General features: G+C 33.8%; 1 protein-coding gene and 1 long non-coding RNA gene across 2 annotated transcripts; one reads left to right on the top strand and one right to left on the bottom strand.

Annotated features, from left to right (window-relative positions):
* Positions 1 to 2,080: 2,080 nt before the first annotated feature.
* LOC112940116 (uncharacterized) lies at positions 2,081 to 7,476 on the bottom strand. The gene is made up of 3 exons (XR_003243962.2): positions 7,275 to 7,476; positions 6,256 to 6,344; positions 2,081 to 2,602 (listed from the first exon to the last, which is right to left on the bottom strand). It is a non-coding gene; the product is annotated as an uncharacterized lncRNA (long non-coding RNA).
* Positions 7,477 to 14,089: 6,613 nt separating this feature from the next.
* LOC138338823 (uncharacterized) lies at positions 14,090 to 14,413 on the top strand. Its single transcript, XM_069289907.1, has one exon. The coding sequence runs from the start codon at positions 14,090 to 14,092 to the stop codon at positions 14,411 to 14,413; it is 324 nt and encodes a 107-aa protein (XP_069146008.1).
* The last annotated feature ends 6,927 nt before the right edge of the window (positions 14,414 to 21,340 follow it).

Genomic DNA, 21,340 nt, shown 5'->3' on the forward strand with positions numbered 1-21,340 from the left:
ACACTAAACTATTTTGTTTATTTTGGTGTTTTTTTGTAAAAATCAGCATAGTAGAGTGATGAAGTTCAGTTTGAAACTACACTGATATTCCAATCGCAGTGCTGATAACATCTATTACTTCAAGAAAAGTATTTACAACTTGCAATAAACTTGAGAATCAATCTCATACCTTATATTGAATATGAAAAATTAATTTATTGTGTAGTTATTTATGTCATTTGGATTAAAAAGGCTCAAGTCTAGTCATATTTCTCTATAGATCGTTCGACACAACATACTTGAAGCCATGTCAAAAGTTTATCAATCTTGTCTTCTTTTTCTGGATCACTTCGCACAACAAGGTACAAGAATATTTTTAAAGTCTTTATGTTCTAACAATGGCATATAATATTTCAATTCTTTACTCAAGAGATGGTATTATAGATCTTTAAGGAATTTTATATCGAAAAATGGTCTAAAATACCCCTGAATTATCAGAAATGGTACAAAACTACCGTTCCTCCACCTATTGACTTCAAAATACCCTTCTCATCCACCAATTGACTCTAAAATACCCTTGTCATCCACCTTTGGGTTCAAAATTGACCACTTATTTCATGATTATAAATTGAAACTATTTAAATATTTTTTTAATACATGATTCTCAACTATTTGTTATAATTTAACTTAGGGAAAATGCACAAGTACCCCCTTAACCTATGCCCAAATTCCAAGAGACACACTTATACTATACTAAGGTCCTATTACCCCCTGAACTTATTTTATATGTAATTTTCTACCCCTTTTCATCCTACGTGGCACTAGCTTGAAAAAAATATCAACCAGCATTGGGCCCACAAGATAGTGCCACGTAGACCCAAAAGGGGTAGAAAATTATTAATAAAATAAGTTCAGGGGGTAATAGGACCTTAGTATAGTATAAGTGTGTCTCTAAGATTTCGGGTATAGGTTGAGGGGGTACTTGTGCATTTTTCCTTTAACTTATTAATATACTTTATAAATCAATCGACTACTCACCCATTACTAATTAAATCACACTCGATTAATAAACCCGCCCCATTACTAATTCAACAATAGAAAAGCTACTTCTAATGAGTGTTTCTAAAAATTTGAGGCGAAAATGTCTATAGAAGTAGATTATCATACATTCAAGTCCTCAATCAAAACATATTATAATTCAAGTTTCTAATTAAAAATTGTGGATAAATTTAAAAGTCTAACTATGTTCATCGTAATATTCATTCGTCTCAATTATGTGATATTACTTAATTGATAATTTTTTTTAAAAATAATATATTTAAGTTTTAATTTTAAAATAAATAACAAATATTTATAAAATTATATTAAAAAAAGTGCATGAATTTATTCAACATGTACTACTTCTTTACCTTTAATCATAATATTTTAATTCAAAGTTGAAAGAGAATCATATTGAAAGTGTCTTCCTAAATAAGTGGCTCAACCTTAATTTAATTGTAGTTTTAATTCGGACTCGAATAATTTTGAATGTCATTTTTAGAAATGTGTAACTTCATCGTGTTTTAGTAGTGTTTAGGGTGATTTTGATTTAGAATTAGTGTACAAATTGGGTGGGGTTTAATTAGTAATGGATGGATAGTGGGTTGGTTTAGAAATGATGTTAGTAGATTAAATTATATCCAATAGTTGAGCGCCAAGTATTTAAAAAAATATTAAATGGTTTAAATTTGAAACCATTAAATAAGCGAACAATATTTTGAACCATAAGATGGATGACAAGTGTATTTTGGAGCCAATAGATGGGTGAAAAGGGTATTTTGGAGCCAATAGGTGGATGGAGGGTAGTTTTACACCATTTCCAATACTTCTAGGGTATTTTAGGTCATTTTCCGATTTTCACAACTTGCCTAAATATTCAATTAATGTGCGTTATTTATTCCATACTAACAAATACTTATACAACAACAACAAAGTCTAAAGCATATAATTAAATACAATAATTAATAACATAAGCATAAATTAATGACTACAGAAAATATACCAGGATCTATGATGATAGCATGAAAAATAAAGGAAAAAACTGATCTCACTGAATGTACAATGTCTCCTTAAGGAAACTATTACCCTCTAGTACCCGAGGTTTAAAGGAATAAATCCTATTAGGATAGAACGATTCTATTCACTTGTCACGGCACGAGCCTACACCCTGGGCGTGACCGACGCTCAATGACCATTGATGTCCTTGAGCGTACCCTTGTCTTGGCTAAGTTAACTCAGTGGAAGACAATTATCAATAACTATAATGATAAAAGCTTAATTGAACTAATAAAACATACTAAATGTGAACGTTGTAGACATTTAAAACAATTCAACTGGCCAAAAGTGGCAACCCAAGTCTTATAAACTACAGGAGATGAACTCAATGACTAACATGTGATTGTTTATCTAAGAATCCTCTAAAACTGATATGAATGTTGGGCCAGACCCCACAACATCCTAATAAAAAAATACTGAAAAAAATCGATACAAGGAGTCATCCGTAACGCTAGGAGATTCACCAACTTACTCTGGAGTGATAAACTGGATCAACGGTGCGCCAGATGATGATCCTGGTTACCTTCGTCTGCATCATGATACGATGAGCATTAGTATATTGAAGTATGAGCATGTGAGTTGGAATGCTAAAACAACTTAAGCTTGAAAAGAGTAAGAAGGAATACTTACATTGGATTTGCTCAACTCATAAATAACATAACTCAATATAACAGACTCATTTCTATATAAATCAATTAACAGGAAAGTGATATATGAAGAAAATTTATTTGAAAACATGTTAGAAACCGTAAATATATACAAAGAACAATTAGTTTTGAGTTGTATGTATAAATACAAATAAACTGATGTATATATAAATACAAATAACTTCTGTGGGATTTTCTCTAACCAACAATCATCACATAAGAGCTATAGTGATGATACATCGATCTACCTTATGTTGCTAGCGCATCCTATACTCGGCCAAAGGTATAAGACATGAACTGCCTAATGGATCCACTAGTCTACTGTGAAAGCTAAAAAGTATCACCCCTTTCTACCCATAGTGGCTATATGCAGGAGGGTTGTGAGTTGTCTGAAATCTCCCCCATATCGGTGCTCAATACTACTCCCAAAATATACTGACTCTTATGTTTTAAAAACATACTTAAGTAGTGACTTGATATTAATGCTAAAAAACTTAACTCAACGGCTATCATGAAAATCTCAGTTTCCCTGCTTGCTTCATTTAGAGAGCTATTATGGAAATATCAGTTTCCCTTCTTTTTAAATGTAAAAACATTTGATAATCCTTTTGGAATACTTAGTCCCCGTATATTGCTTTGAAGAAATACTTCACTTTACTATGAAGTAAACTCAAACTTAAGTCTTAAAACGACATTTAAAATGTTTTTGAAAGACATATGAGACTTGAAATGAACTTCTTCTTCTTATCTTTACTCTTTACTCAACAAGATCTTTAAGTCCTAAAACAAGTTTAAAAGTATTTGTAAAAGACTTTTTCAAAGGACTCTATGAACTTTCTAGACTTGGCTCTAAACTTCCCTTGAATTTAAAGTTATGCATTCAAGGTTTTAATTCATGTTTTCGGATGATTTCTATATAACTAGAAGTCATTTAGAGTAGTAAGAATAATTAGGAAGTGTCAAAACACTTTAGAAAGACTTATTCAGATTGAATAACGATAACAGGGTGAAAAACATCGATTCGAGCGCGTTCGAAGTGCGCCTTGCTAGCCCTTCATGACTGAGGCACCAAAATGGTGCACTGCAAGCGCCGCCCCAGGCCTTCACGCACAGATGGGGCGCGCCACACCTGCCTCCCCCAAGTGATGCCTTGCAAATTTACATCTAATTTTTCTAACCTTAAATCATTTCAATCTGGTTCCGTCTCTCAAATCACATAGATTTCAGGTACCCACAGCCTATATACAAGGAAATAAATTCACGAACAACACTTAGAACATAAAAAAAAACTCCTAAATCTCAAATCATGTTAAAAATTTAAAGCAATTCAGGAATCAACATTCAAGAACATTCAATTTAGGAAACCACATTCAAGAACATTCAAAATTCAATCTGTTCGGAATTAAAACACGCTAAATCAAATAGGCTTGGCACGTGGGTGAACGAACCCAATGTTGAGATAGACCCATATACCTTTTTAGGGATCACCTCTGATGAAATCCACAAGTTAATTCAACGATCTTGGTGAATCTTTCCCTCTTTCTTCTTCTCTTCTCCTTTCTCCTTAGCGCTAGTGGGAAAATTCCCAACTTCTAAAACTGACTAAATTCAGTCTTGACCCTTATTTAACTCCTAAAAACGAATTAAATTAAGGAAAATTACCTATATATACACCTTTTTTCCTATTATTTTCATTATTCCCTACCATTTAATTTTTTTTCAAAATCCCTTATTTTGATCACAACACAAAATTTCTGGATACATAATTCCCACTCCCCATACCCATGTTTATCACTTCCTAATTTCACTCCACCAATCTCTCTGATTTTTATTCTGATGATCTTGTCAATTAATTTCTCCATTATGCTTATCATTTCATCCTAATTTGAATCTCAAAAGGTTTATCTCTCCAAAAGATTAATTTTAAATTGTTTGATCTTCTTAGCTTTGTTTTTTTTCTTTCATTTTCTTCTGCATCCGTTCTTTTAATGTATCATTGGTACTTATTTTTCATCTATAAATTTTTGATATATATGGATTCTTTTAGTAATGAGATTGCTAAATATGTTGAAAATTATATTTAATATTTAATCACTACAATGTTTATCTTAAACATGTATCATCTTTATAACTTAATTCTTTTTTCTTTTGATACATTAATAACTACACTTTATTATAGTTTACACATAACATTTTGCGATCACTCTATATCAGATACATTATTATCAAACATAAAATCATACATGATATAAATAATGTATTTGAAACATAATAGCTTGTACCAAATTCTTAAAATTTTATATAATTTTACCATGTGAACAAATTATTTCCAATTAGAAATATAGAAAAAATTAAAAATTTTAACATTTCAATTTATTGTAGCAGAAATTAATAAGCTAACAATACTTTGTAATGTATATATTCGTTGTTATGTTGTAATTTTAATATCTTTAGAAAAATCACTTTTTGAATTGTGTTAAGTATAAAAACATTTTAAGAAAATATATAGAAAAACTCGACACTTAATTTTAAAGAAATTGAAGAAACTTCATTTAAAAATATTTTAACAGATAAATCTTTTAAAATTTAGAGAAAATAGGTAAGAAGTTCTTATTTGTACTTTAACAAGGTACTAACACTTAAAGTAGCTGCTAACACGTGGTTATCCAATGACTTAGGTTAAATATATTTTGACTATTTTTTAGAAAATGATTAATTTGAGAAAATAATTATACAAATAATAATTTTTAATTTGTAAGAAAAGAGGATATTAATTGAAATATTTGAATTAAATTTTAGATTTTTTTACGAAATTAAGTTCATTAAAATTTATTTAATTATTTTTTAAAATAATAACTTGAACCAATTTTAGTTAATTAAAGTATGAAAACCATGTAAATTAATTGTAAAATAAATAAAAAAATTGACTAAAGATTTTAAAATAAAGTACACAACTTGATAAAAGATTTTACTAACATACAGAATATAATTCATCTTTTGGGAGATTAATAATTCTAAAGTTAGAGTTAATAAAAAAAATAATAAATAATCACAATTAAGAGCAAGGAGGAGAAGTTGAATTTTGGGCCCCTTTTTTGGGCAAATTTCGCTAGAATTTTTTGGTTTTAACCCAATTCCTGTTTTTGTATGCACTTATTGTATATCAGTATATATCGAATTTTTATAGCCCATTTTTCTACTATCCAAGACCTGTTTCAGTTTCCAATTTTTTCGGACATTGAGGAGGCTGACTCAAAGGAGATGTATTTGACTAAGGAGCCCAACAAGACATAGTGAGAGACTTGGGGAGCCCATTAATGAACTCAACATGACATGTATACAAAGGAAAAGAGTAATGAATTAGTATCAAGTAACAACTCAAAATCATGAAACACAATGACTAAAAATATTTGGTAACTTCATAGAAACATGGTCTAAGTAACGAAAAATTAATGCTTAAATAAAGGATCATTTTAAGACAAAACACAAAAGAAACCCATGAAGGACTAAGACTTGTTAGATCTTGATCACTTACACAAATTATAGTAGGCAACACATTAGAGGGGAAATCATAATACGACAATCTCAAGGAGGGCACCAAACTCCTAGAATTAAGACATTTTCCTAAAAAAAAAGAAGAAGATATTAATATATACTTGACCATCTCATGCCACAATTACTAAATATATTAACTGAAGATATCATAATATTTTCTTGGTCAACTTTTATCATTAGTAGATCCGTTATTTTTTTTAGAGTTGAACATCATCAGGCTGTGATCAAAGTGACAAAGAATCACAAAAGCTTATATTAAACATTGTTAGGAATAAATCTAAACCAAGAAACTGGAGCAGCAGAGACTTAGACTGATAAGTTGTTATCGTATATTTTCACAACAAATGACAAGACATTAACATAGATTTTAACAAATAAGAACTAGTGTATAGATTTGTTATTTAGTCAAAGCAAGCAGGGGTCAATAAAAAGGGCCACAATGTAACAACGGAAATATCTCTAGGTAAACTCAAAAAACACACAACATGGAAACAAAAGAAGATAATATATTTGAAACAGGTTCAAGCAGTAAACTAGCACAATAAAAATAGGGTAAAATCATATTACTGGAAAAACAAAACTAAGGCTAAATTTGACCAAATATGTATATATTTTACCTTTTCGAGGGCAGCGAAACTAAGACAACGAACTTGACCGTGAAGACTTAGTGACCTTAACATGAGCTAGATAAGAGAAAAATAGCTCGCGGTTTTTCGTCCTCTCGTTTTTTTTTTTAAAAAACTTCTATTTATTATGTTGTAAAAATCTCTTGTATCCAACTTCTCCCCTCTCCACTCTTAACACTTGTTACTGTTATTTTTTTTTAGTTTTTGCAACTCTATTTTTGTTATCCAACTCTTTTTCCCCCTATTTTTTTTCCAGTCCCCAATCTTTTTCAAAATAGCATGAATACCATTATTTATAGAAAAAACAAAGGATTGAATTCAAATAGTCGTTTTAGAGGGAGATGGAAGAGAAAATAATGAGAGAAAAACATACCCCTAAAAGTCCGGATTCGATATGATATCTTTCGATTCAGATTAAATTATGGTGATATTTATCTAACCTTCAGTCAACAATTTGGGCTAGTGGTTTGTAGTGCAGTTGGATGAAAAAATTATGGTTCTTAGAGTTGACTTTTGCATTTTGGAGGAAGAAGAAAGGAGAGATAGCTTATGTAAGAGTTGGAAAAAGGAAGAGAGAGACAGAGAGAGAGAGAGAGAGAGAGAGAGAGCGTGAGAGAGTATATAAATTAAAAAGATGGTCTATTTTATTCAAAAATTGGTCATTTAGTTGTTAATTTGACCAACGAAATGACCAATTTGAGTTAGGTATAATCTATTTGAGTCAATTCACTAAATCGGACAAATCTAAAATAAGATGAATAATTATCTATTAAATTTTTGAGCTTCTTAATTTAAAAAAGGAAAATGATTAGTAAAATTTATATATATATATATATATATATATATATATATATATATATAAATATTTTAAAGAGGATTATTTCGAATTGTTTGAAATTAAAGATGCTCGATAGTTAACTTGAATTGCATATGGTCAAAATTGGGTGTCAACAATGGCCCCCTTCTTTGGGTAGGGTCAATGAAAGAGAACCTGGGCAAAGAAGATTGACGAATCCAATTTTGACTCACTTTCATCTATCTAAAGGAAAGTCTTGATATGGATTTTTGAGGAATTATGGTCGAACCCTAATATAGAGTTTCCTACATATCTCAAGTTATATGAGAATTCTGGCTACTTATATTTTGATACGCTTGATTTGATACATGTTTATGGAAAAATTGAAGGTTATCTTAATATCAAATTATGAAGAGACAAGAATGCTTGGGAATAAAATTTACGAGAGAATGTAGGAATACAACCGAGTTTTCAACGCTGAGCCCACCTACATATCCTTCGACTAAAAATATCAGTCTATTTGCAGTTCAACATGATTGGTGGAAAATTAAATCTATTATGCAAGATATTCCTTGGTTCTAGAGGAGTGACAAATAGATCAAGTACGAAAAAGAGGCTTGCAACCTCTTAGCCATGAATCCGGGCCCTTAATACTTTTTCATATTTGTTGAATATGATGATCTCTGGATATACTTGCAAACATATATCAACAAAAAATTTATTAGTTTTAAATGAACTAATATGTGTTGACTTCTTTGATTGTTTTATCTTCCTCTTGCTATCTTTGGTTGATTGCTTCTAGCTTCCCGGTTCTTCGTAAACATAAGATATATCTATATTTTGTACAAAATATTTGATAAATGTCTAAAATTTTAGGAATACTAGATTTCAGAAAAGTAATTTGATGAGGGTCACTGCCAAATGTCATGTCATATTAAAGCTTAAGTGAACACATCAGTTCAAGTTTCGATATATTCAAAAAAGTACTTAAAAGCTGGGGAAATATGAAGTTTGACTTTGAGATCACGCTGAAAATTACGTGTTGTTAACTCTGAACTTTTGACATTACTTGATAGTACTTTTGAGATATTCTCAAAAACAATTTCCCAAATGAAATTTTCTGTCATTTCTCAAGTCTTTGGTAGGAAGATTTGCGGAATTTTTGAGATCTTCTCAAAAATTCTTCCCTAGTTGCCTTTTCCTAATGCATGATCAATCCTGTCTTGTTGATGAATGATCTTTAGAATTTTTGAGCTCTTCTCAAAAATTCTATCCTAGTTTCCATTATAAAGAGAAATTAAATTTTTATGGGGTGTATGACCGAGCCATTGTGGCGCCTACGTATCCCGTTGAGCCAGGAATCAGATCAAACATAGTTCCCCTTTTAGGAATAATAAATTTTAATAAGAAAATAATCGAGGCTGACATAGGCTGCCTACATATCTCATATTTTAGAAATCAGGTCAGACGTAGTTCAATACGATATAAAAGCTTGACATAAGCAATAACAAGCAAATACAATGATTACAAGGAAAGTGATGAGAGAAAATATGATCTTCTAACAAAGTATCTTGAGACAACATTCGAGTTAATTGGTTTTGGCCACTCCTGGCCATCCAATTCTGACAGGATCAACACACCTCTAGATAACACTTTACGAACCATCTATGGTCCTTCCCAATTTTGCGCTAATTTCCCCTTATACTCATCTTAATGGGGGAAGATGCGTTTGAGAACAAATTGTCCTTCTTTAAATATAACATTGCGAAAGTCTATGACCTTAATTAGAGCCTCACATGTTTATCTAAGGTTAGTACAATGTCATAAGGCCTAAAATAATTTTAATAAACCATTTAGGAAGTTTTGGAGTCAAGACATCAAGAAACGTCCATGACATCCGTAAACTAGTGCAATCTAAGTAGTAAAACGTCCTTAGGTTTTAGGAAGGTTTGGAGGTGTTGTATGAGGTATAAAACTTGTAAAATGACTTTAAATAAGTAAAATAATATATATAGGGTTAAAAATTCTAAGTCTGACCCCCCCAAGGGTAACCCAAGGGGTGTACGAAAGGACCCCAAACATGGCTTGGCAAGCTGCCTAAGAAGCAAACAAGTTACACTTAGCAGAAACATGTACGCTCGCGGACTTGGATGGACATTGGTCAAAATTCAAGTCTGCGTCATGGACTCCACTTTTTCAAAAAATAATTTAGAAAATCTTGCGGGAGAAGCTCCGCATCGCAGACTTGTTCCCCAATGAAAATCTGAAATTTGGAATTCAAGATTGACTTCACTAAAGGGTCAAATTAAGTGAGGGGTCTTTTGGGTATTTTTTGGGAGGTCTAGATATTGATTTTAATCAGTTTTTCCTCACAGTTACTCACTCAAATCAAATCCCCAAATCAAAACCCAAATATTCTCACCTCTCTCAACTTTCTGTCTCTATTCAACCTCCATTGAAGAAAGAACAAAGCTTGAAGAAGAAGACCAATTTCTCTAGGATTTCACTTGTATTTCTTGGATTAATCTTTATTAAGGTATGAGTTTTTGACTCTTGGAGTTCATTTCCTCAAGAGGTCTTCTCAAAGTTGATTTCTAAAATATCCAATTCCAAGGGTTTTTCTATTCTAATAGGTTTTCTTCTAAACATCAAATCAATGGTTGATTATGATTAATTATTATTTACTATGAATAATTAAGTGTATATTGTTGGGTAATTGACGGAATTTCATGTAGATCATGTCCTTTCCCCAAATTCCCCAAATCTTGGGTCTTGCTTATGATTTGATGGGAATCAAAGAATGTATTGATTGTTAAACTTATTTTTATCTATTCTAATTCATTCATGGACTCCCTAGGGTAATTTATTGTTGTGATTGAATCTATTTCTTGAAGAATTCATGATGAACCCTTTTCCCCCTAACCTAGGTTATGAATTCAAGTTAATTAGGATAAATTGATTTTATTATTGTGTTAATTATTATTGTGGGATGATACTACATCCATTATTGGGTTGAATTTGATGGTTGATGGTTAAACCTTGATGATCGATTGTAAAGGAGATTGGGATAGGTCTTGTTATCTCAATCCTTTACTTAAATTATGATTACTTGTGTTTAGTGAGGAAGTTGATTGAAGTATACCTTATGATAAGATTGCTTAGGGTTGGTATGATGTTTAATTGGAATGTCTTAAATTATGACTTGTAAGTTGTTGGCTATGATTTAATTATATAAGGATGGGGATGATATACGTATGTGCCTTATCATGATGTAATTATGAAAATATGCTAACCTCATATGTGTGAATTGTACTCAAAGGACAATACTCATGCAATTCCTGTTGAGCTGTGATGATGATTATATAAGGGATGAACCCTATGGCCTAACTTAATCTTTGATGATTAATAAAGTCTTAAAGACATTTCAAAAAGGATTATAGTTTAGCACCGAGTGAACTTGTAGTTGAGGGGTGGCACCTTCCCAAGGAGGGAAGGTAGGGTTCACCACGGTTCTCATGTGGTGGATAGCCTCATTATACAAAAAGGGCATAGAGTGATGTTCCCATGAAATCCCCAAGCTCCATAAACTATGTTTCAACCATAGAAATACTAGCTAGTGGATCCACCTAGATGTTATGTTCACGTTTGGTCGTACTTTGGTTGGTAGTCCACCTTCCATCGGTGTAACATTTTACAATGCCGGATTCTACACTTGTTCTTGTGGTCTATCTTTTTTAAGGCAAGTATTAGCTAAAGTAAAATAAAGTAATGAATTAAACACTAAGTAGGGTGAATTAAGAGGTTTGACTTAGCCTAGGTAGGGGTATCAGACCTTACCTATCCCTTGCACTAGTTTTACTTAAGGGAAGACTTGGGATGTTGTTCTTATGTTCTTATGATATTATAAAGTGTCTATTATGTATATATTGACCTTAAATATTATTGATTCTTTATGATGTTAGTTTCACTTATGAACATGTTGTTGGTCTATATTTCTAAAATATGAGGAAGGTTACTCTTGATGCTATGTTATGTGAAGTTAGGCGTTTCTTATGGTCCTTTGTTTGGTTTATTGATTCAGTAGGGTTATGGGGATTTACTTGGTCATTTCACTTGTAGGAGAAATGATGGGTTATGGGTAAGGGTCTTGATTATGTTATGATATTATGAACTCTTATAGGTATTGACTTGACTATACTTGATGATCTTGGTCTTGTGTTATATATGGCCTTGACTTAAGAGTTATGTGTTCATTGGGTTATGTGGGTTCTTGGATGTGCATAAAGCTTTTTAAAGTAAATTAGCATTTTTTGAACAAATGTCCTCTTTAACATGGCTTCAATTGTTTTATGTGCATATACTAATACTTAGCACAAGTGTGTACTAACCTATGTTCTATGTTTACTACAAAATATATGGTCCAATCGTTGAGATTATAGAAGGACTTTAAAGACTACTTGGATATTCCAAAAGTGTTCGGTAGTTCCTTACTATCAAAGGACGATGCCACTATTAAGCTATTGATATTGTTCTAATTATAAGACTTCGAGTTATTTCCTTTGATTTAGAGGCGATTGTTATATAATCCTATATGAGGCTCTTTTTTGTAATGAAGTATGGTTTAATCCCAAATTTCTTTATCGTTTTAGATGGTTCTAATATGAGACGTATTATAGACTTCCTATGAGATTATGTTCCTATACTATGTCTGTGAAGTAAAAGTAGAAGCCTATGTAGTGCTTCGTATATGGGGAGTCTTTGTATACTCGCTAAATATATATTATGTGTAATCGACAGGGCTATGTAAACCTCAATGTATAAGAAAAAAAGTTTTAAATTTTCCGCAATTTAACCTATGAAATGTACTGACGAATACTAAGAGGTTACTCTTAGTCCTCTTCGAGGACAATGACACCGGTTACTTCTGGTGGATGCTCTCCGGATGTGACAATCTTGGTATCAGAGCATGAGGTTAAATATCTTTAAGATTTATGTCTCATTAAACCACGTCTATGTTGATCTTTATTCATAATTGGTAAGCACACCACACTTATGAATAGGAAACTATATGATGCTTAGGAAACTCTCATTTTCTTGGAAAGCCAATATCATTCCCCTAAAGTCTTCTTTATGTGTGCTGTCACCTAAGCATCTTATTATGGTTATAGGTATGAATACTCGAAGAGTAGCCACACAAAAACTTGATGAAAAGATTGCTAATGCGGGAGTTCCTCCCCGTGGCAATCAAGATCCTCCTCTTGAAGAAATTACTAATGATGATCAAGCTCTATCCAATACTCTGGCCTTGTTGGATGAGGACATAAGGGATACCTTTCTCCAAATGGGCCAAGCCATTACTACTCAAGCTCAAGCCATGATGACCCAAGATAACCGGGAGGCGGTACCCCAAGGAAACCAACATGTTAGCACCATTACCTCCTGCTTGAGGGATTTCATAAGGATGGATACCCCTACTTTCTATGGGTCCAAAGCGGAGAAAGACCCCCAAGAGTTCATTGGTGAAGTCTATAAAATCCTCTATGCTATGGGTTTTATTACTAGTTAGAAAGCCGAGTTAGACACCTACCTACTCAAAGACGTGGCCCAAACTTGGTACGTCCAATAGAGAGACAATAATACTTTTAGGGGTGGTCCGGTGACATGGGAGATTTTCAAGAGTTCTTTTCTTGATAGGTTCTTTCCAAGGGAAAAGAGGGAAGCTAGGGTGGAAGAATCCATCAACCTTCGTTAAGGAGGTATGAGTGTGCTTGACTGATCTTTAAAATTTACTAAGTTGTCAAAGTATGATCGTTATTTGGTTTTCGACCAAAGGGATGAGATGAGTCGCTTTGTGATGGGAGTGTTTGATGAATTGAAAGAAGAATTTCGTTCTACTATGCTACATGATAATATGAATATTTATTGTCTCATTGTTCGTGCTATACAAGTGGAGGATACAAGGGTTAAGAAGAAGAGTAGAGATGCCAATAGGGAGAAGTCATTGGATGGTGTTTCTTCAAAGGGTAGTTTTTATATCTAAGACAAGCGTAGGTTCAAAAAGAGGTTTCTAATTAAGTTTCTTACAAGTTCCCTAAGGCTCGTGATGGCAGGGTGTCTAACCCTAAGCCTAAAAGGGGAAGGGGTACTAGTTCACCAAACAAGAAGCCAACATGTGGAGAGTGTGGCAAGAATCATTATGGTGATTGCCTCATTAGAACGAACAATTGCTTTAGTTGTGGTAAGATTGGGCACAATATGAAGGATTTCCCAAACTTGAAAGGTCAAAACAAAGGTCGTGGGCAAGCTAAAAAACGTGGTTCGAATGTGGATCCTCCAAAGAAGAATTGCTTTAATGATCTCAGCTGAAGGAGTGAGCAAGACACTTTCCCAATATGGTGACCGATATGTTAAAAGTTTTCTCTATTGATGTATATGCTTTACTTGATCCCGGTGATACCTTGTCAATAGTTACTCCTTTAGTAGCTAAAAAGTTTGACATTTTGCCTGATATCTTGAATGAACCTTTTATGGTGTCTACCTCGGTGGTTGAGTTGGTTGTTGCTAAGAGAATATATAGAAATTGTCCTATAATTTTTGTCAATAGAGTTACTCATGTGGAATTGGTAGAACTTGATATGGTTGATTTTGATGTCATTTTGGGAATGGATTGGTTGCATGCTTGTTTCGCTTCCATAGATGGTAGAACAAGGGTGTGATGAAGTTTAGCTTTCCTAATGAACCCATTTTAGACTGGAAGGGGGGAAATTCTATTACTAGAGGTCGTATAACTTTTTGTTTAAAAGATGGTAAAATGATCTCTAAAGGGTGTTTATACTATATAGTAAGAGTCAAAGATTTAGACTCCGAAATTTCTCCGATTGAGTCATCCCCTGTAGTAAGGAAATTTCTGGAGGTCTTTCCAAATGATCTTCCTGGTATTCTCCCGGACGGCAAATTGATTTTGGCATCAACTTATTATCGGATACAAATCCCATTTCAATTCCTCCTTATAGGATGACTCTGACCGAATTGAAAGAGTTGAAGGCTTAACTCAAAGATTTACTAGACAAGGGTTTCATCTGGTCTAGTATTTATCCATGGGGCGCCCCAGTATTGTTTGGGAACAAGAAGGATGGGTTCAAGAACAAGTATCGTCTCCCTCAGATACATTATTTATTTGATCAACTGCAAGGTGCGAGTTACTTTTCAAAGATCGACTTAAGATCGGGATATCACCAAGTTAGTGTGAGAGGTGAAAATATTCCTAAGACAACTTTTCAAACTTGATATGGTCATTATGACTTCCTAGTCATGTCGTTTGGATTGACTAATGCCCTCGAAGCGTTTATGGATCTCACGAAGAAACTATCTTGATGCATTCACGATTGTCTTTACTGATGATATATTTGTGTATTTGAAGAGTGAACGTGATCATATGGGGCATCTGAGAGTTGTTTTGAAATTTCTTAAGGAGCATCAACTCTTTGCCAAATATAGTAAGTGTGAATTTTGGTTGAGATTGGTACCATTTCTTTGTCATATTATCTTGAGTGAGGGTGTCGAGGTTGATCCAGGGAAGACCGAAGCAGTGAAAAACCTAGACGTTTGGCTCTTTTGGATATTAGGATTTTTTATGCCTACCCACTTATTATAGAAGGTTTGTCGATGGATTTGCATCCATTGCTTCCCCTTTGACAACGTTGACTCAAAAGAATGTGAAATTTTCAGAGGTCGTTAGCATGTGAGAGAATCTTCCAAGTGTTGAAGGATAGGCTTACCTCCGCTCCTTACCAGAGGATACTGAGTGCTTCATTTTTTATTATGATGCATCTCGAGTTGGGTTGGGTTGTGTTCTTATGCAAAAGGGCAAAGTTAAAGCCTATGCTTGTAAGCAACTCAAGATTCTTTAAAAGAATTATCTGACTCATGACCTTGAGTTAGCGGTCGTGGTAACTTCCTTGAAAATATGGAGGCACTATCTCTATGGGGTTCATGTTGATGTGTATAAGGACCATTAAAGTCTTCAATATGTATTCATTCAAAAGGAGTTGAATTTCTGACAAAGGAGATTGTTTGAGTTGTTGAAAGACTGACATAAGTGTTCTCTATCACCCCGACAAGGCTATTGTAGTAGCAGACGCTCTAAGTCGTTTTTCAATAGGAAGTGTGTCTCATGCGGAAGAAGCCAAGAGAAACATAGTGAGGGATGTTCATAGGTTGGATCATTTAGGTGTTTTAATGAAGTATTTTCCTTGTGGTGGTGTTGTGGTACATCATAACTCCGACTCGTGTTTGGTGGTTGAGGTGAAGTCTAAGAAATACCTTGATCCATTATTGATGGAGTTGAAAGAATCAGTTATTGGAAAGATGAATGATTCATTCTCCAAAGGGGGGGATGGTGTTCTTAGGTACAAAGGCAGATTGTGTATGCCCAATGTTGCTCATTTGAGAAATCAGATTCTTAAGGAAGATCATGGATCCAGTTACTCTATTCATTTGGGTTCTACTACGATGTATCATTATCTTAGAGAAATGTTTTTGTGGGATGTCTTAAAAAAAGACATTGTAGAATTTGTTGCGAAGTGTCTAAATTGCCAACAAGTTAAAACTGATCACCAAAAGCCAAGTGGTTTACTACAAGAAATCAAGTCCCTACTTGGAAGTGGGAGGATGTTAACATGGATTTCATAGTTGGATTGCCTCGAACAAAAACGCAATATAATTCTATATGGGTAGTCATTGATATATTGACGAAGTCCGCTTAATTTATCCCCATTAAGTTCACTTATTCGGCGGAAGATTATGCAAGAATCTATATTGACAAGATAGTTAGTATTGATGGGGTTCCTTTGTCCATCATATCGGATAGAGGTGCTCAATTCACATCTAGGTTTTGGAGGTCATTTTAAAGAGGTTTGGGTACTCAAGTGAAGTTAAGAACCACTTTTCATCCGCAAAAGGATTGCCAAGCGGAACGTGCCATTCAAACTCTTGAAGATATGCTTAGAGCTTGTATCATTGAATTCAAGGGTAATTGGGATGATCTCTTGACTTTGGTGGAGTTCTCATATAATAATAGTTTTCATTCATCCATATCGATGGCTCCTTTTGAAGCTTTGTATGGTAGGAGGTTTAGTACTCATGTTGGATAGTTTGAGGTTGGTGAGTCTTCGCTTCTTGGTCCCAACTTGATCTATAGGAACTTACAGAAAATTCATATCACAAGGAACCGTTTGCAAACAAAATATAGTCGGCAAAAGTCTTATGTCGATCATAGGAGAAGGGACTTAGAATTTGAATAAGGGGATTAGGTGTATTTGAAAATTTCGCCCATCAAAGGGGTGGTTAGATTTGGAAATAAGGGGAAGTTAAGTCCTCGTTATATGGGCCCTTACAAAATTTTGCAAAGGGTTGGCAAGGTTGCATACGAGTTGAGATTGCCTAGTGAACTATCTTCAGTTCATCCGATTTTCCATGTATCCATGCTTAAGAGGTGCTTTGTTAACTCCGAGTCCATTCTTCCTATCGAAGGTCTCGATGTGAAGGAGAACCTCTCCTTTTAGGAGGATCCGGTGGAAATACTTGATCGTCAAGTAAAGGGGTTGAGGAACAAAGAGGTGGCCTCCATAAAAGCGTTATGGATAAACCACCTAGTTGAGGGAGCAACATCGGAGGCCGAGGCTGACATGAATTTCCGTTATCCTCATCTCCTTGCTAATTAAGAACAGTTGTTCCTATTAATAATGAAACTAATGAATAAATTGTATTTTTGCTTGTTTTCTAGTATGTGCAGATTTTGGTAAAGTTAAATGTCAAAATGAGTTATCATAAAAGAGGCTTTGTGTTAACTTGCACTTATGTGAAATGTATGTTTTGTATTCTTAAGATTTTTGGTCTATTGATGGTGTCTTGAGAAGAATAGCATGGTAAATCTCTAATCTCATTTTGAGCTCATGTTGATGTGGAGAAGGTAGTTCCTCATAATGTATTATTAAATGTTGATCTTTTATGTGGGGTGACTTGAGTTGGTATGTGTAATGTTGTTGATATGTGTTGAATAGAGTTTTGAAATACTCCTATGAGATGTTACTCATAATATGCATGTTGTTGGTTGGGATGCTAGTCTTGAGTCTACCCTTTCCTTCCAAAAGATTTTAGTGTCATTCGGGGAAGAATGTTCCTAAGGGGGGATAATGTAACACTGCGAAAGTCTATGAACTTAAATAGAACCTCACATGTTGATCTAAGGTTAGTAACACTATCATAATGCCTAAAATAATGTTAATAAACCATTTAGGAAGTTTTGGAGTCAAGACATCAAGAAACGTCAATGACGTCCGAAAGCTAGTCTAATTTAAACAGTGAAATATCCTTAGGTTTCGGGAAGGTTTGAATATGTTTTATGAGATCTAAAACTCATAAAATGACTTTAAATAGGTAAAATCATGTATATAGGGTGGAAACGTCCAAGTCTGACCCCCCCTCCCCCGAAGAGTCGCCCTAGGGGTCCACGAAAGGACCCCAAACTTGGCCTGGCAAGTTGCCAAAGCAGCAACCAAGTTACACTTAGCAGAAACATGTCCTCGTTGCAACTTGGATGTCCATTTGTCAAAATTCAAGTTTGCGTCACGGTCAGGACGTAGAATCCACTTTCTCAAAAAATAAGTGAGCAGCTCCGTGTCGCGAACTTGTTCGACGATGAAAATCTGAAATTTCGAATTCAAGTTTAACTTCATTGAAGGGTCAACTTAAGTGAGGGGTCATTTGGGTATTTCACGGGATATTTATATATTTATTTTAAATAAGTTTTTACTCACATTCACTCACTCAAATCTAATCCCCAAATCAAAACCCAAGCTCTCACCTCTCCCAACTTGCTCTCTTTATTCAACCTCCATTGAAGGAAGAACAAAACTTGAACAAGAAGACAAATTTCTATAGGATTTCACTTGTATTTCGTGGATAACTATTCATTAATATATGGGTTTTTACTCTTGGGATTCCATTCCTCAAGAGGTCCTCTCAAAGTGAACTTCTAAAATACCCAATTCAAAGTGTTTTCTATTTTTATGGGTTTCTTGTAATTGATGGTTGATTATGATTAATTGTGATTTTCTATGACTAATTTAGTGTAGATTGTTGAGTAATTGATGTTAATTGATGGAATATATGTAGATCATTTCCTTTTCCCAAATTCCCCAAATCTTGGAACTTATTATGAATTGATGAGAATTGAAGAATGTATTGATTGTTAGGATTGTTTTATCTATTCTAATTCATTCATAGACTGCCTAGGGTAATGTATTGTTGGGATTGAATATATTTATTGAGGAATTCATGATGAACCCTTTTTCCCCTAAACCGTGTTATGCAATGAAGTTAATTAGGATGGTGATGATGCTGTTGACTTTATTATTGTGTTAATGATAATTATGTGATGATACGACACCCATTATGGGTTGAATTGAATGGTTGATAGCAAAACCTTGATGATGGCTTGTGGAGGAGATTGGGGTAAGTCTTGTGATCTCAATCCTTTACTTCAATTATGATTACTTGTATTTAGTGATGAAGTTGTATTGAAGTATATCTTATGATTAGATTACTAGGGTTGGTATGGTGTTGAATTGGAATGTATTGAATTATGACTTATGAGTTGTTTGCTAATATGTATTGATATAAGGATGGTGATGATATATCTATATGCCTTATCATAATGTGATTATGTTAATATGCTAACCTCACATGTGTGAATTGTAATGAAAAGACAACACTGATGCAATTCCTATTTAGCTATGATAATGATTATACAAGGGATTGACCCTATGACCTAAATTAAGACATGATGAATAATAAAAACTTAAACACATTTTAAAAAAAGATTGTAGCTTAGCACCCAATGAACTTGTAGGTGAGGGGTGGAACCTTCCCAAGGAGGGAAGGTAGGGTTCACCATGGTCCTCACAGGGTGGATAGCATCATAGTCCAAAAACGGAATAGAGTGATGTTTCCTTGAAAAACTCCAATGTTCATAAAATATGTTGACACCATATGAATACTAGCTAGTGGATCCACCTAGATGTCGTGTTCATGTTTGGCCCTACTTTGGCTGGTAGACCACCTTCCATCGGTGTAAGGTTTAACATCACCGGATTCCACACTTAGCTTTTGTAGTCTATGTCATTTAAGGCAGGTGTTACCTAGTAAAAAATTAAGTAATGAAGTAAACACTTACTAGGGTGACTTAAGAGGTTTGACTTAGCCTATGTAGGGGTATGAGATTGTATCTATGCCTTGCACTAGTTTGCCTTGAGTGAAGCCTTTAGAGGTTATTCATATGTTCTTATGATGTTATAAGGGGGATATTATTTATATGTTGACCTTATATATTAGTTATTCTATATGACGTTAGTTTCACTTATGAATATGTTGTTGTTCTATATTGCAAAAGTATGAGAAAGATAACTCTTGATGCTATGTTATGTGAAGTTAGGTATTTCTTATGGTCCTTTGTTTGATTTACTTGATTAAGTAGGGTTATGGTGCTTTACTTTGTCATTGCACTTATAGGCTAAATTATGGGTTATGGGTAAGGGTCTTGATTATGTTATGATATTATGAACTCTTATAGGTATTGACTTGACTATACATGATGATGTTAGTCTTGTGTTGTATATTGCCTTGACTTAAGAGTTATGTGTTCATTGGTGTATGTGGATTCTTAGATGTGCATACGGATTTTCGGAGTAAATTAGCATGTTTTTAACAAATGTCCTCTTTAGCATGGTTTCAATTGTTTTGTGTGCATATACTCACACTTAGCACAAGTGTGTACTAACCCATGTTTTATGTTCACTACAAAATGTAGGGACCAACTATTGAGCTTATAGAAGGCCTTTGAAGACTACTTATATATTCCCCAAGTGTTTGATAGGTCCTCACTTTTTAAGGACAATACACTATCAAGCTATTGATGTTGTTCTAGTTAAAAGATTTTGAGTTCTTTCCTTTTCATTTGAAGACGATTGTTATATAAGCCTATATGAGGCTCTTTGTTGTAATGAAGTATGGCTTAAGCCCAATTTGATGTGTTCGTTTTAGATGGTTCTAATATGAAGCATATTATTGACTTCCTATGTAGTGCTTCTTATACGAGGAGGCTATGTATACTCACTAAATATATATTATGTATAAGTGAGAGGTCTAATTAAACTTGAATGTAGAAGAAAATAAATGGTTTTCAATTTTCTGCAATTTAGTCTATAAAATGTAATGATGAATGCTAAGAGGTTAGTCTTAGTTATCTTTAAGGACGACGACAACGGTTACTTCTAGGGGGTGCCCCCCAATGTTACATCAAAGGTTACAGATCTCACTTTTGGTTGAAAGCACGAATCATTCTCTGTTTATATAATTGTCCTTGACAAACAACGATCATCCTCTTTTCATCAATTAAGGCTAAATGTTCAATCCGATCACGAACCCAATCAACATTACTCAGTTCGGCTTCTTGAATGATCCTCGATGAAGGTATTTCAACTTCAATATGTATCAATGCTTCTGTCCCATATACTAGAAAGTATAGAGTTGCTTCGATTGATATTCTAACGGTTGTTTGATATCCCAACAAAACATATGGTAAA

This window comes from Solanum lycopersicum, chromosome 10 (genome assembly GCF_036512215.1).
Source record: "Solanum lycopersicum chromosome 10, SLM_r2.1".
NCBI classification, from domain to species: Eukaryota; Viridiplantae; Streptophyta; class Magnoliopsida; order Solanales; family Solanaceae; genus Solanum; species Solanum lycopersicum.